We start from the raw sequence: 14,847 nt of genomic DNA, 5'->3' as shown, positions 1-14,847 counted from the left end.
AGTAAGAAAAAAAGTAAACATGAAAATTACCTATCAATTGAAAAGTTGGCTGGAATAAAACATTCTGGGTATCCTCTTACTCACCGTCCATAGATTCCTAGATTGGGATGTTGGTATAGTACTTAGCTTCTCTGGGAATAAACATTACAATGAGGACATCAAGGGTAAACAATGCAGAATGTTGATACTGTCTTGTACAGAAGTTGCAGATGTATAGTCAGAATGATTTAAAACAGTTTTCTTTCCCATCAGTGTAGTCCAAGTCCTTAAAAGGCTACTGGGCTATACTTGGAGTAGGGCCTGTTGGCTGCATTTGCTGCTTAGATGAGAAGCTGTGTCTTCCAGCCCTTGACAGAATGTAAATTCAGGAAGATTCCACAATGATTCTGAAAGCCCCCGACATTCAAAGGCATTTATAAACCATTGAAATGTTCTATGATCTAGTATCTACTCCCACATATTACATCTTTACATGATTACATTTTCCTCTCCCCAGCAAAGAAAATGGCTTGGATGTTCCTGGGGTTGGGGAGGGGGCAGTTCTGGTAGATCCCATAAGACAGTTTAAAGACTGCCACATGAAATTTGAATTTACTGTCTAGTCTCCAACTAGCAGTTTCCCATTTCTGGAGTCCTTATACTTTTTGTGTCTTACTTTTCTTTTTAAATTTTATTTCATTTCAAGTCAAGTCACTTTTTATTGTCATTTCGACCAAACTGCTGGTAGAGTAAGTACACAGTAAAAACAAGACAACTGTTTTTCAGGACCATGGTGCTCCATGAACAATGCAAAAACTACACTGAACTATGTAAAAAAACTGTAGTTTTGTGGTTTTTTTTACGTAGTTCAGTGTAGTTTTTGTATTGTTCATGTAGCACCATGGTCCTGAAAAACATTGTCTCGTTTTTACTGTGTACTGTACCAGCAGTTATGGTTGAAATGACAATGAAAAGTGACTTGACTTGAAATGAAATAAAATTTAAAAAGGAAAGTAAGACACAAAAACTATAAGGACTCCAGAAATGGGAAATTGCTGGTTGGAGACTAGACAGTAAATTCAAAATTCATAATTCATGTGGCAGTCTTTAAATTGTCGTATGGGATCTACCAGAACTACCCCCTCCCCAACCCCAGGAACATCCAAGCCATTTTCTTTGCTGGGGAGAGGAAAATGTAATCATGGTGATTAAGTATGCGGGAGTAAATACTAGAACATAAAAAACAGAGCAGACCCCCACCTTCTAACTCGGACACATCATCTTTTTTCCTCTCCAGTCCTGATAAAGGGTCTTGGCCCGAAACGTCGAATGTACTCTTTTCCAAAGATGCTGCCTGGCTTACTGAGTTTCTCCAGCATTTTCTGTGTTAGGAGTAGACAGCTGATATTTTAAAAATCTCAATACCATTTTGCTGCATTAATGTTGTTTCTGTAGATTCCCTTAATAATAGTTTTAAAAATCTATTGATCTATCTGATACATTCTCAGTGAAATACCTTCACAACCCTCTTGTACAATTAATTCCAAAGATTCACCACCTTGTGAAGAAATTTCTTCTTCATTTCTGAGTGGTCAACACTTTACAGACTATGAGACCTGGTTCAAAATACCTAGCCAAAAGAAATAATGTGTCAGCCACCCTAGGAATTCTGTGACCACCTTTTATTCTTCTAAAGTTAGTAAAGGCCTTAGAAACATAGAAACATAAAAAATAGGTGCAGGAGTAGGCCATTCGGCCCTTCAAGCCTTCACCGCCATTCAGTACAATCATGGCTGATCATCCAACTCAGAACCCTGTACCTGCCTTCTCTCCATACCCCCGATCCCTTTAGCCACAAGGGCCATATCTAACTCCCTCTTAAATGTTGTTTATGTAATGTCTCCTCATGTGAAAAACCTGCTATTCTAATAATCTAACAAAATTTTGCTGTACTCTCTCAACTGCAGATATACTTTCTTGGGAAGAGACCCCAGATCTATACACCATAGACACAGTCTGACAAAGGCTCTGTGTAATTGGAAAAAGACACTACTCCAATCCTCTTGCAATCAGAACCAGTGTACCATTTGTTTTCCTACCACTTGATGCCAGTGATTTGTGAACAAGGACCTCATTCTTCCAAACCAACATCTTTCAACTTCTAAAATCTTATCTATTTTTCTGCCTCATGTTTTACCCTGTGTTTCACATGTCCTTGTCTATTAATTTAACCACTCTCCCTGAAGCCGCTCTGCATTATCACCACACTGCCACCTGGCTTTGTATCAATCTACATGGATACCTGTTTCATTTATGAAGATTGGCACAACTTGGGCACCGATCCCTGTGGGACCCTGATGGTCACAGCCTTCCAACTTTAAAATAACTATTGTTTACCATTTGTGAATCAGTTTTTCTGGCAGTATATCATCTCTAATACCATCTTTTATGTGGCACCTTCTTATCAGTCATCTCTGCCTTTGATGTGCAATTCAGAGAAGTTTCTAAGGAAGGGGTTCCCAACCATTAAGCAAGGAGTCTGTGGACCCCAGGTTGGGAACCCTTGTTCTAAGGAAACATTGGTTACCTGAAGTACATACACTTCAGAATACACCCCAAAATCTTAGAGGCATTATTAGTATTCTGAAATAATGTGGGTTCCTTCATGGATCGTAAGAAATTTTAGTTGTATATATTTATTCTGTTGTATACTTAATATTGACTGTAAAACTGTAATATGTGCTTTACAAAAAGCCATTAACATATCATTATCATACATTTAGTCAGGAATCAGAATTTCAAACCCAACATCTTTGACAAAACCAGTAGGTTTCACACTACTACTTATAGTAATTAGCTATACTGGCATCTGACGCTGGCGACCTGGTCTTTCTTTTTTGGCTTTAAAGTTGTTCCAGTAGGCAGGATCTTCTGGTGCCATAGTAATAGCTGATGAAATTAGATCCTCATAAGTCAGAAGTATGAATTTAGATAGTTCCTGATTATCCTCTTGTACCTAAAGAAGCAAGAGTATTAACATTAAAGGTATGCATAGAAATTATATGATAAACTTCTAATATTAGTTGGTAAGTTGTATAGTATAAGATTTCCCCACTTGTTTACAAAGGGAATCATTTGTTCTGAATTGTTCAGCTGCACACGCATCAAGAGACCCTGTATGGAATGCACCAGCTGGGATGACACAGAATCAATGAGCAAAAAAATGCAGAGGAGGTGAGTTGTATTACCAGCCATCATCTTCCTTACAAAATACAAGTTACATTTAACAGAGCCCCACAATATGTATTGCACATGGATTTGTATTTTAAGCTCCTGGTGAAGGAACCCCCATTTATTAGATGATCCACACCCATCAATTAACTATTGGAGCAACACACACAAAATGCTGGTGAACACAGCAGGCCAGGCAGCATCTATAGGAAGAAGTACAGTCGACGTTTCAGGTCGAGACCCTCCGTCAGGACTACTATGGGATGCCACTTTTGGTAGAGACAATCCTTTCCTCACTTTCACAGTGATGATAACTAGAAAAAATTAAAAGAGCTATAACTAACCAGGAAATTCAAAGTTTTATAATCACACAGCAGGTATGAGGGAATTTGAGGATAAAAAGGTCTTATTCATTAATTTCTGCTTTGTTTCATTTTCTAATTATCTGCCAACTCATTGCCTCATAGCACACTGCTTCACTTGACTGCAAAATTATCAGTGGAGATATTCCTCACAATTCTCATCAGGATCACTTCAGAGACAGTCCATTAAAATTTACAAAAATGTAAACTATTTTCAGATTTTTTTTTTCTTTTTTTGGCATTTGGTTTCCACTTATAACAACAGCTCTTACTGGTACTTTCTCACAATGACTCTAGAAAAGCAGAGGTCATGTAGGACTCTCAAAATATAATGAAAATTTAGAATTCGCAACTACTGATTTCAGACAGCTAAGTTTTGTGAGATGTGCTTATATCCCATTCCACCCACTTTTGGTAATGTAGCATTTATAAAAGTTAAACAGAATTAGCAGCAGAATATATATTGTTGCCTTTTCAATTGCCAACAAGACTAATTCACTGTATAGAAAATCCTATAGAGAAACTGAGGTGTAGTGCTCATTGTTTGTTAACTCTGACGCTTCTGGTTCGACAGTGAGAATAGGAATGCGATGAGGTGGAGGATAAATGCGTGGCTGAGGGATTGGAGCAGGGGGCAGGGATTCAAGTTTTTGGATCATTGGGACCTCTTTTGGCGCAGGCGTGACCTGTACAAAAAGGACAGGTTACACTTGAATCCTAGGGGGACCAATATCCTGGCAGGAAGATTAGCCAGGGCTACTGAGGTGACTTTAAACTAGAATGGTTAGGGGGTGGAAATCAAATTAAAGAGGCTAGGCGTGAGGAGGTTAGTTCACAACAGGGGGATGGGAACCAGTGCAGAGAGACAGAGGGGTGTAAAGTGAGGGTAGAAGCAAAAAGTACAAAGGAGAAAAGTAAAAGTGGCAGGCCGACAAATTCAGGGCAAGCATTAAAAAGGGCCACTTTTCAACATAATTGTATAAGGGCTAAGAGAGTTGTAAAAGAGCGCCTGAAGGCTTTGTGTGTCAATGCAAGGTGCATTCGTAATAAGGTGGATGAATTGAAAGTGCAGATTGTTATTAATGATTATGATATAGTTGGGATCACAGAGACATGGCTCCAGGGTGACCAGGGATGGGAGCTCAACGTTCAGGGATATTCAATATTCAGGAGGGATAGACATGAAGGAAGGGGAGGTGGGGTGGCGTTGCTGGTTAAAGAAGAGATTAACGCAATAGAAAGGAAGGACATAAGCCGGGAAGATGTGGAATCGATATGGGTAGAGCTGCGTAACACTAAGGGGCAGAAGACGCTGGTGGGAGTTGTGTACAGGCCACCTAACAGTAGTAGTGAGGTGGGAGATGGTATTAAACAGGAAATTAGAAATGTGTGCAATAAAGGAACAGCAGTTATAATGGGTGACTTCAATCTACATGTAGATTGGGTGAACCAAATTGGTAAAGGTGCTGAGGAAGAGGATTTCTTGGAATGTATGCGGGATGGTTTTTTGGACCAACATGTCGAGGAACCAACTAGAGAGCAGGCTATTCTGGACTGGGTTTTGAGCAATGAGGAAAGGTTAATTAGCGATCTTGTCGTGAGAGGCCCCTTGGGTAAGAGTGACCATAATATGGTGGAATTCTTCATTAAGATGGAGAGTGACATAGTTAATTCAGAAACAAAGGTTCTGAACTTAAAGAGGGTTAACTTTGAAGGTATGAGACGTGAATTAGCTAAGATAGACTGGCAAATGACACTTAAAGGATTGACGGTGGATATGCAATAGCAAGCATTTAAAGGTTGCATGGATGAACTACAACAATTGTTCATCCCAGTTTGGCAAAAGAATAAATCAAGGAAGGTAGTGCACCCGTGGCTGACAACAGAAATTAGGGATAGTATCAATTCCAAAGAAGAAGCATACAAATTAGCCAGAGAAAGTGGCTCACCTGAGGACTGGGAGAAATTCAGAGTTCAGCAGAGGAGGACAAAGGGCTTAATTAGGAAGGGGAAAAAAAGATTATGAGAGAAAACTAGCAGGGAACATAAAAACGGACTGTAAAAGCTTTTATAGATATGTAAAAAGGAAAAGACTGGTAAAGACAAATGTAGGTCCCCTGCAGACAGAAACAGGTGAATTGATTATGGGGAGCAAGGACATGGCAGACCAATTGAATAATTACTTTGGTTCTGTCTTCACTAAGGAGGACATAAATAATCTTCCAGAAATAGTAGGGGACAGAGGGTCCAGTGAGATGGAGGAACTGAGCAAAATACATGTTAGTAGGGAAGTGGTGTTAGGTAAATTGAAGGGATTGAAGGCAGATAAATCCCCAGGGCCAGATGGTCTGTATCCCAGAGTGCTTAAGGAAGTAGCCCAAGAAATAGTGGATGCATTAGTGATAATTTTTCAAAACTCGTTAGATTCTGGACTAGTTCCTGAGGATTGGAGGGTGGCTAATGTAACTCCACTTTTTAAAAAAGGAGGGAGAGAGAAACCGGGGAATTATAGGCCGGTTAGCCTAACGTCGGTGGTGGGGAAACTGCTGGAGTCAGTTATCAAGGTTGTGATAACAGCACATTTGGAAAGCGGTGAAATGATCGGACAAAGTCAGCATGGATTTGTGAAAGGAAAATCATGTCTGACGAATCTCATAGAATTTTTTGAGGATGTAACTAGTAGAGTGGATAGGGGAGAACCAGTGGATGTGGTATATTTGGATTTTCAAAAGGCTTTTGACAAGGTCCCACACAGGAGATTAGTGTGCAAACTTAAAGCACACGGTATTGGGGGTAAGGTATTGGTGTGGGTGGAGAATTGGTTAGCAGACAGGAAGCAAAGAGTGGGAATAAACGGGACCTTTTCAGAATGGCAGGCGGTGACTAGTGGGGTACCGCAAGGCTCAGTGCTGGGACCCCAGTTGTTTACAATATATATTAATGACTTGGATGAGGGAATTAAATGCAGCATCTCCAAGTTTGCGGATGACACAAAGCTGGGTGGCAGTGTTAGCAGTGAGGAGGATGCTAAGAGGATGCAGGGTGACTTGGATAGGTTGGGTGAGTGGGCAAACTCATGGCAGATGCAATTTAATGTGGATAAATGTGAAGTTATCCACTTGGGTAGCAAAAATAGGAAAACAGATTATTATCTGAATGGTGGCCGATTAGGAAAAGGGGAGGTGCAACGAGACCTGGGTGTCATTATACACCAGTTATTGAAAGTGGGCATGCAGGTACAGCAGGCGGTGAAAAAGGCGAATGGTATGCTGGCATTTATAGCGAGAGGATTCGAGTACAGGAGCAGGGAGGTACTACTGCAGTTGTACAAGGCCTTGGTGAGACCACACCTGGAGTATTGTGTGCAGTTTTGGTCCCCTAATCTGAGGAAAGACATCCTTGCCTTAGAGGGAGTACAAAGAAGGTTCACCAGATTGATTCCTGGGATGGCAGGACTTTCATATGAAGAAAGACTGGATGAACTGGGCTTGTACTCGTTGGAATTTAGAAGATTGAGGGGGGATCTGATTGAAACGTATAAGATCCTAAAGGGATTGGACAGGCTAGATGCAGGAAGATTGTTCCCGATGTTGGGGAAGTCCAGAACGAGGGGCCACAGTTCGAGGATAGAGGGGAAGCCTTTTAGGACCGAGATTAGGAAAAACTTCTTCACACAGAGAGTGGTGAATCTGTGGAATTCTCTGCCACAGGAAACAGTTGAGGCCAGTTCATTGGCTATATTTAAGAGGGAGTTAGATATGGCCCTTGTGGCTATGGGGGTCAGGGGGTATGGAGGGAAGGCTGGGGCGGGGTTCTGAGTTGGATGATCAGCCATGATCATAATAAATGGCGGTGCAGGTTCGAATGGCCGAATGGCCTAATCCTGCACCTATTTTCTATGTTTCTATAAAATTACATACATTTGTTAAATTACTTACTACTTGTAAATGTGTTAATATTAGGCAACATAGACACAATAGCCAAACAGCCTGCTGCGTTATTATTACCTGTGCAGGGCATTTGCCAAAGGTGTCTTCTTTGCCAAGTGCAACAGCAACATGATGACGATCATCCAGCATAGTTTCCTAGTTAAAAAAAATACAGATCACGCTGTTTTACGCAAGTGAAAAAAAGACATTAAAGTTAAAAGATTAATGTTGCTCTTTTTCTGGACAAAAGGCATCTATCTCCTTGTAAGAACATACAAGGTAGCCATTATAAGATCACATTACAATTTTTCATGTAACTACTGAAGCCTACAAATTGGACTATTTGTGCCTGCTTTTATATGCAGATTGCAAGTTTTCACATGGTGACTATCAATGTATGTGACACTGATCTCTGTCTAACCAGAAGAAAACAAAATGAAAATGTGCAACATTTGGTCTTTAGTTTTAAGTTAACTGTAGCAAAGAATGGACTGTGCAGCATCAGCATTGAGACAGGAATTAAAGAGACCCAAACAGGATACCGAAACACAGCTGTCTACACCCTGCTGTCTTCAATTGTAATGTTCTGCGAACTTATTTATTTTATAACACAACATTATTGGGTCTTAAAGAACTCACTGTGACTATGCCTAGCAGTCTCCACATTGTCATTAGCACAGGGCTCCGTGTGTCAATGATTTCAGAGATGTGGGTAAAGCAGTGCTTTTTACACTGCTGTTCTGTGACCACTGACAATTCCTTCAGGCTGACAATTGCTTTTCATGATTTGGAATGGCAAAGATGATGCTGAGGTGATCTGAGCCAGTTCACATTTTAATACAATGACCAAGGTGAAAATTACCCCAATATATTTTTAAAACTTTTCCTAAATTTTTCATTTAAAAAATCTTTTGGAGGGATCCTGATTGGGCACTCATGCCGAATCGGTTCCACTCAATGCCCTTCAAACCCACACCATCTCCACTAGCTTCCCCTCGAACAGCACCCAACTCAAACCAATTGCAGAAAGAGCTTTGAGGTGCCACAGAATGTTACTGTAATGGGGATGAGGGTGTAGTAAGCAACAGAATAGACGGAACAGAAAATTGTGATGTATAGGCTACTTTTATTTTGGCATTCTGTGCTCAGTGCTTTAGTTGTTTAAAATCTACAGTAACAAGAGATGAAAGAACTGTGTGCAACATACCCAAGCTTGCCTGAAGTACAAAGATAAATTGAGGACACAGTCTGGGGGGAAGTGGGGTTGGAATTCAGACAGGTTGTAAGGGAGGGGGAAATGATGATAGATGGAGACTAATGTAAGAAACACAAGGATAACCCCCACTTTGGTTATTCTGGTGTTTACAGAGAATCGTCATACGTGAAGCACAAAGGTGGTATGCAGATGTAATTGACTGAAATGGAATGCTGGCATTTAATTCAATTGCTTGCGATTTGAACATATCCATCCCTAGAAGTGGTGCAGTAGAGGTCACTTAGATGAATCCTTAGACGAAGGGAATATCTATGAAGAATACTGAAGAAAAATGAGGTGACCTCAATGAAAAACAGTGGATTCTGGTTAATTGGGCAATTGATTAATCAAGGCAGCCACTTATTTGGGACAAATCGTAAAGACCAAAAACTAAGCGAGAAAATAGCCGGGACTCCCTTTGTTTATTTGGGATACTATGCCCTTGAATTCAGACAGGAGACTTGTGCTTGTATGGCCGTTAGACCCTACACTCTGCTTAGAGTGAACAGTTTTTAAAATAGCATCAGTGAGATAGTTGGTGAGAAACAAACAGCAGGACAATTCAGAACTGTTTTCCTCACTGCAGTTTCAAGCATTCAGGCTTGGAGATGCCAGAAACAGCTAGGAGCAAAAGTGAAACGATTTCACTACTTCAACAAATTAGGAATGGCAAAGAATTTGAAAGTATCAACAATCATCTTTAATGTTACAATGAAAATGAAGATTTGGAGGATACAATCAAAAGGATTATATGTCTTCATCTATATATATGATATCTAGATATATGTCTATTATCTGCACAGGGCAAAGAGACAATTTCGAACAAGGTTGGAGATGACATCAGATACACAGCAACTCTGGCAGGGTTTACAAGACGTTACCTCCGACAAAGCAAAACCCAATAGCATGAATGGCAGCGATACTTCACTACCAGGTGAACTCAACGTCTTCTATTCAGGCTTTGAAAGGGACAGCACAGCTATAGCTGTGAAGATCCCTGCTGCACCTGATAACCCTGTGATCTCTGTCTCAGAGGCCAATGTTAGGCTGTCTTTAAAGAGAGTGAACCCTCGCAAGGTGGAAGGTCCCGATGGAGGACCTGGTAAGGCTCTGAAAATCTGTGCCAGTCAACTAGCGGGAATATTCAAGGAGATTTTCAACCTCTCACTGCTACAGGCAGAAGTTCCCACTTGCTTCAAAAAGGCCACAATTATACCAGTGTCTACGGGGAATAATGTGAGCTGCCTTAATGACCATCTCCTGGTAGCACTCACATCTATAGTGATGAAATGCTTTGAGAGGTTGGTCATAACTAGACTGAACTCCTGCCTCAGCAAGGGCCTGGACCCACTGAAATTTGCCTATCATCACAATAGGTCAACGGCAGGTGCAATCTCAATGGCTCTCCACATGGCTTTAAACCACCTGGACAACACAAACATCTATGTCAGGATGCTGTTCATTGACTATAGCTCAGCATTTAATACCATCATTCCCATAATCCTGATTGGGATGTTGCAGAAACTGGGCCTCTGTACCTCCATCTGTAATTGGATCCTCAGCTTCCTAACCGGAAGACCACAATCCGTGTGGATTGGTGATAACATCTCCTCACTGACAATCAACACTGGCGCACCTCAGGGGTGTGCGTTTAGCCCACTGCTCTACTCTCTATATAAACATGACTGTGTAGCTAGGCATAGCTCAAATACCATCTATAAATTTGCTGACGATACAACCATTGTTGGTAGAATCTCAGGTGGTGACGAGAGGGCGTACAGGAGTGAGATATGCCAACTAGTGGAGTGGTGTCGCAGCAACAACCTGGCGCTCAACGTCAGTAGGATGAAAGAGCCAATTGTGGACTTCAGGAAGGGCAAGACAAAGGAACACATACCAATGCTCATACAGGGATCAGAAGTGGAGAGATTGAGCAGTTTCAAGTTCCTGGGTGTCAAAATCTCTGAGGATCTAAGCAGGTCCCAACATATCGACATATTCATAAAGAAGGCAAGACAGCGGCTATACTTCTTTAGGAGTTTGAAGAGATTTGGCATGACAACAAATACACTCAAAAACTTCTATAGATGGACTGTGGACAGCCTTCAGGCTGCATCACTGTCTGGTATAGAGGGGCTACTGCACAGGACCGAAAGAAGCTGCAGAGGGTTGTAAATCTAGTCAGCTCCAGCTTGGGTACTAGACTACAAAGTACCCAGGATATCTTCAGGGAGCAGTGTCCCAGGGAGGTAACGTCCATTATTAAGGACCTCCAGCAACCAGGGCATTCCCTTTTCTCACTGTTACCATCAGGTAGGAGGTACAGAAGCCTGAAGGTACACACACAGCGATTCAGGAACAGCTTCTTCCCTTCTGCCATTCAATTCCTAAATGGCCATTGAACCCTTGGACACTACCTCACTTTTTTTTTAATATAATCTATTCAATACACATATACTGTAATTGATTTATTTATACTTTTATTTATTATTATTTTTCTCTTCTATATTATGTATTGCATTGAACTGCTACTGCTAAGTTAACAAATTTCACATTACATGCCAGTGATAATAAACCCAATTCTGATAGGTGTCTGCGTTTATTTTGTTCATTTACAGTCAAAAGAACAGCAGTGTACAATGGATGGATTCTTCTGTTAGTAGTTATTAAGAACGAATGCAGGTTTATAGTATTCTGTATTTCATTTACATATAGAATTTGTAACTCAAAGGGTATATTGTCTTTATTATACCTTTTTAACTATTTTCATGAAACTACAGTTAATTGCTGCTTAATTGGGCCAAAATGTACAGTCCTGACGATTCCCAATTAACCAGAATCCACTGTACACAGGACATACGGAAACTTTACAGATTAGATTCTGTGAGGATGCTTTACCTGGTGAGGATGTCGCCCTGACTTGAAGCAGATGAAGAGGGATCTCTTTCATTACAAGGCTGTTAATGTTTTGAATAACTTATGACAGAAGATCTTAACCATATAACCATATAACAATTACAGCACGGAAACAGGCCATCTTGGCCCTTCTAGTCTGTGCCGAACTTTTACTCTCATCTAGTCCCACCGACCTGCACTCAGCCCATAACCCTCCATTCCTTTCCTGTCCATATAGCTGTCCAATTTAACTTTAAATGACAACATCGAACCTGCCTCAACCACTTCTGCTGGAAGCTCGTTCCACACAGCCACCACTCTCTGAGTAAAGAAGTTCCCCCTCATGTTATCCCTAAACTTTTGCCCTTTAACTTTCAACTCATGTCCTCTTGTTTGAATCTCCCTCACTCTCAATGGAAAAAGCCTATCCACGTCAACTCTACCTATCCCCCTCATAGTTTTAAATACCTCTATCAAGTCCCCCCTCAACCTTCTACGCTCCAAAGAATAAAGACCCAACTTGTTCAACCTTTCTCTGTAACTTAGGTGATGAAACCCAGGTAATATTCTAGTAAATCTTCTCTGTACTCTATTTTGTTGACATCTTTCCTATAACTCAGTGACCAAAACTGTACACAATACTCCAAATTTGGCCTCACCAATGCCTTGTACAATTTTAACATTACGTCCCAACTCCTATACTCAATGCTCTGATTTATAAAGGCCAGCATACCAAAAGCTTTCTTCATCACTCTATCCACATGAAATTCCGCCTTCAGGGAACTATGCACCATTATTCCTAGATCCCTCTGTTCTACTGCATTCTTCAATGCCCTACAATTTACCATGCTTGTCCTATTTTGACTAGTCCTACCAAAATATAGCACCTCATATTTATCAGCATTGAACTCCACCTGCCATCTTTCAGCCCACTCTTCTAACTCTCTCTGCAAGCTTTGAAAACCTACTTCATTATCCACAACTCCACCTATCTTAGTATCATCTGCATACTTACTCATCCAATTTACCACCACATCATCCAGATCTGTCTCTTCCTCTCTCCTCCTTCTCTGCCTGTTTTTGTCATTCTGGAGACGTGTAGTCCTTTCATCCTTCGTCTCTTCATCTCTTCTACCATTTGTTCTTTCTCTCTGATCCGGGAGTCGTGCAGCCCTGGCCTGATTGGATTCTTGTTCTCTCCTCCGTCTGTGCCTATTGTTGTCATTTTGGAGACGTGCATGCCTGTCCTCCTCTGTCTCGTCTTCTCTCATCTTTTTTCCTGACTCTTTGATCCTGGAGTCATGCGGCCCTGGCCTGATCAGATTGTTGTTCTCTCCCTCTCCTTGCCGCTTCCCGACGACGTTTGCTGTCATCTCTCGACCATAATGTCCCCCTTCTCTTTCCACACGGCATAATTAGGCTATCCATATATTTTTACCCTAATGCTTGATAGAATATAGGAAGCAGTTACATCAAAGCATCCAAGCTGCTGAGTCTGGCCGTGCGCATGCGTCGTGGTGTGGTGTCGCAGTTTCCATGGAAGGTTGAAGCGGCTCTGTGAGCATCGTGAGGTGCCGCTGACGCTGGCTGAGCGCATGCGTCAGGCTGTGGCGTCCCGATTTCCATGATGGCCGATTGAGTCTCAGGTGCAAGGCAGCCTGTTGATTTTTGGTGAATGAGCAATTGTATACGAATATATAACCCTAAACTTTGCTTGCATTCTTTAAGTTAGCACATTTTAATTCCATTTAGCTGATAAAAGTGCCGCTCTAATGCACCGTTTGCGCTAATTGGAGGTCACAAACAGACAGACAGAGCATGAGAGTTTTAGTAGTATATAGATGACCACGAATGGTACTTGCTATGTATCAGACTATAATTAAACACTTAAGGTCTTGCCGCACGCAGGCATGCACTGCTTCATTTACCAAGGAGAAATCAATGGAACAATTTTCAGCACTGATCTTACAAAAGGACAGGTCATTGATGAAACAGCTGAAGATGGTTGTATGTGTGTTTTTTTAAATAGTGATATGCTTGAGGTCTGTCTTAAATCAATCGCTTTTCCTCCTTGATGCCTACTGACTCCAGTTTTTTCTGGAGACCTTCAGGCCTGCCTTATTGGCAAAGACAGTCATTCTCGTCCTACCTCTGGAATTCAGCACTATCACTTCCTGAATATTTCATCAATATCAATTGCCATAGTTCTCATTTCAAACACTGATCATCTCTCAGTCCAGTTCAACCTGGTATGGCAATGTGCTGCCCTTGACCAATTGAACCTGCAGAGAGTGGTAAAGTCAGCTCAGTCACAAATGATCTTTCCAAACCAGTCTATTTTCTATCCTCCACTCCCTTTACTACATTATTGACAGCTCTGCATTTCAGAAATCCATGTTATTTAAGCCTCCCCTTCCTGTCATCCTCAAAAGCTTTCTAAACAACTAACAGCTCCTTTATACTTCTACTCACTTTTTTGGACTTCTGTGATGAATCAATTTCTGTTTTAAAAGCATCGTTGTTAATACACTAAATATTAAAAATATCCTAAGTTTTGCATGTTGATGTATTAAAGATCAAAGAATGCAACAAAAATCTATATTTCTCTAATCTTTAAAAACTGATGACATTTTCAGCTTTTTCCCTTAATAGGTGCCCTTGACTAGTATGTCAACATTGGCTTACATAACTCACAGCTGACTTATCAGTCTTACAACTTTTAAAAATCTAATTTTTTTTAAAAACTATTGTTGCTATGCAATCAATGACCATGCTACTGAAAAATAATGCAATAAATGGTGTTTAAACATTTCCTTCTACAAGTTACTTGGATCAGAAAAAGCTGCAGAAAGTCACAAACTTAGCTAGTTCCATCATGGGCACTTGCCTCCCCAGCATGGAGGACCTCTTCTGAAGGTCATACCTCATAAAGGTGGCATCCATCATTAAGGACCCTCTACCACCCCATCACCCAAGACATGTCCTCTTCTAATTGCTATCATCAAGGTGGTGGTATAGGAGCCTGAAGACACACACTCAACATTTTAGGAACAGCTCCTTCCCCTCCGCCATCAGATTTCTGAATGGAAGGTAAACCCATGTGCACGACCTCATTTTTTTTGCTCTTTTTGCATTAATGTATAGACATTTCTTGTTGCAATACATTAAAAAAACTAAATTGCAATGTACTGCTGCC

The 14,847-nt window shown here is 41.0% G+C and overlaps 1 protein-coding gene across 2 annotated transcripts in view; it reads right to left on the bottom strand.

The window, feature by feature from the left end:
* Positions 1-1,123: 1,123 nt before the first annotated feature.
* The window catches only part of aasdhppt (aminoadipate-semialdehyde dehydrogenase-phosphopantetheinyl transferase), a 60,581-nt gene continuing 46,857 nt past the window's right edge, over positions 1,124-14,847 (bottom strand). For both annotated transcript variants that reach the window (XM_063054096.1, XM_063054097.1), the window contains 2 exons: positions 7,580-7,657; positions 1,124-2,995 (listed from right to left, as the gene is read on the bottom strand). In XM_063054096.1, the coding sequence (XP_062910166.1) occupies positions 2,837-2,995; positions 7,580-7,657 (237 nt within the window). In that variant the 3' untranslated portion in view covers positions 1,124-2,836. The remainder of the gene's footprint in view (positions 2,996-7,579; positions 7,658-14,847) is intronic.

Source organism: Mobula hypostoma, chromosome 7 (genome assembly GCF_963921235.1).
Source record: "Mobula hypostoma chromosome 7, sMobHyp1.1, whole genome shotgun sequence".
Classification (NCBI taxonomy): domain Eukaryota; kingdom Metazoa; phylum Chordata; class Chondrichthyes; order Myliobatiformes; family Myliobatidae; genus Mobula; species Mobula hypostoma.
The sequence above is the reverse complement of the archived record's forward strand: the minus strand, read 5'-3'. Positions and strand labels throughout refer to the sequence as shown.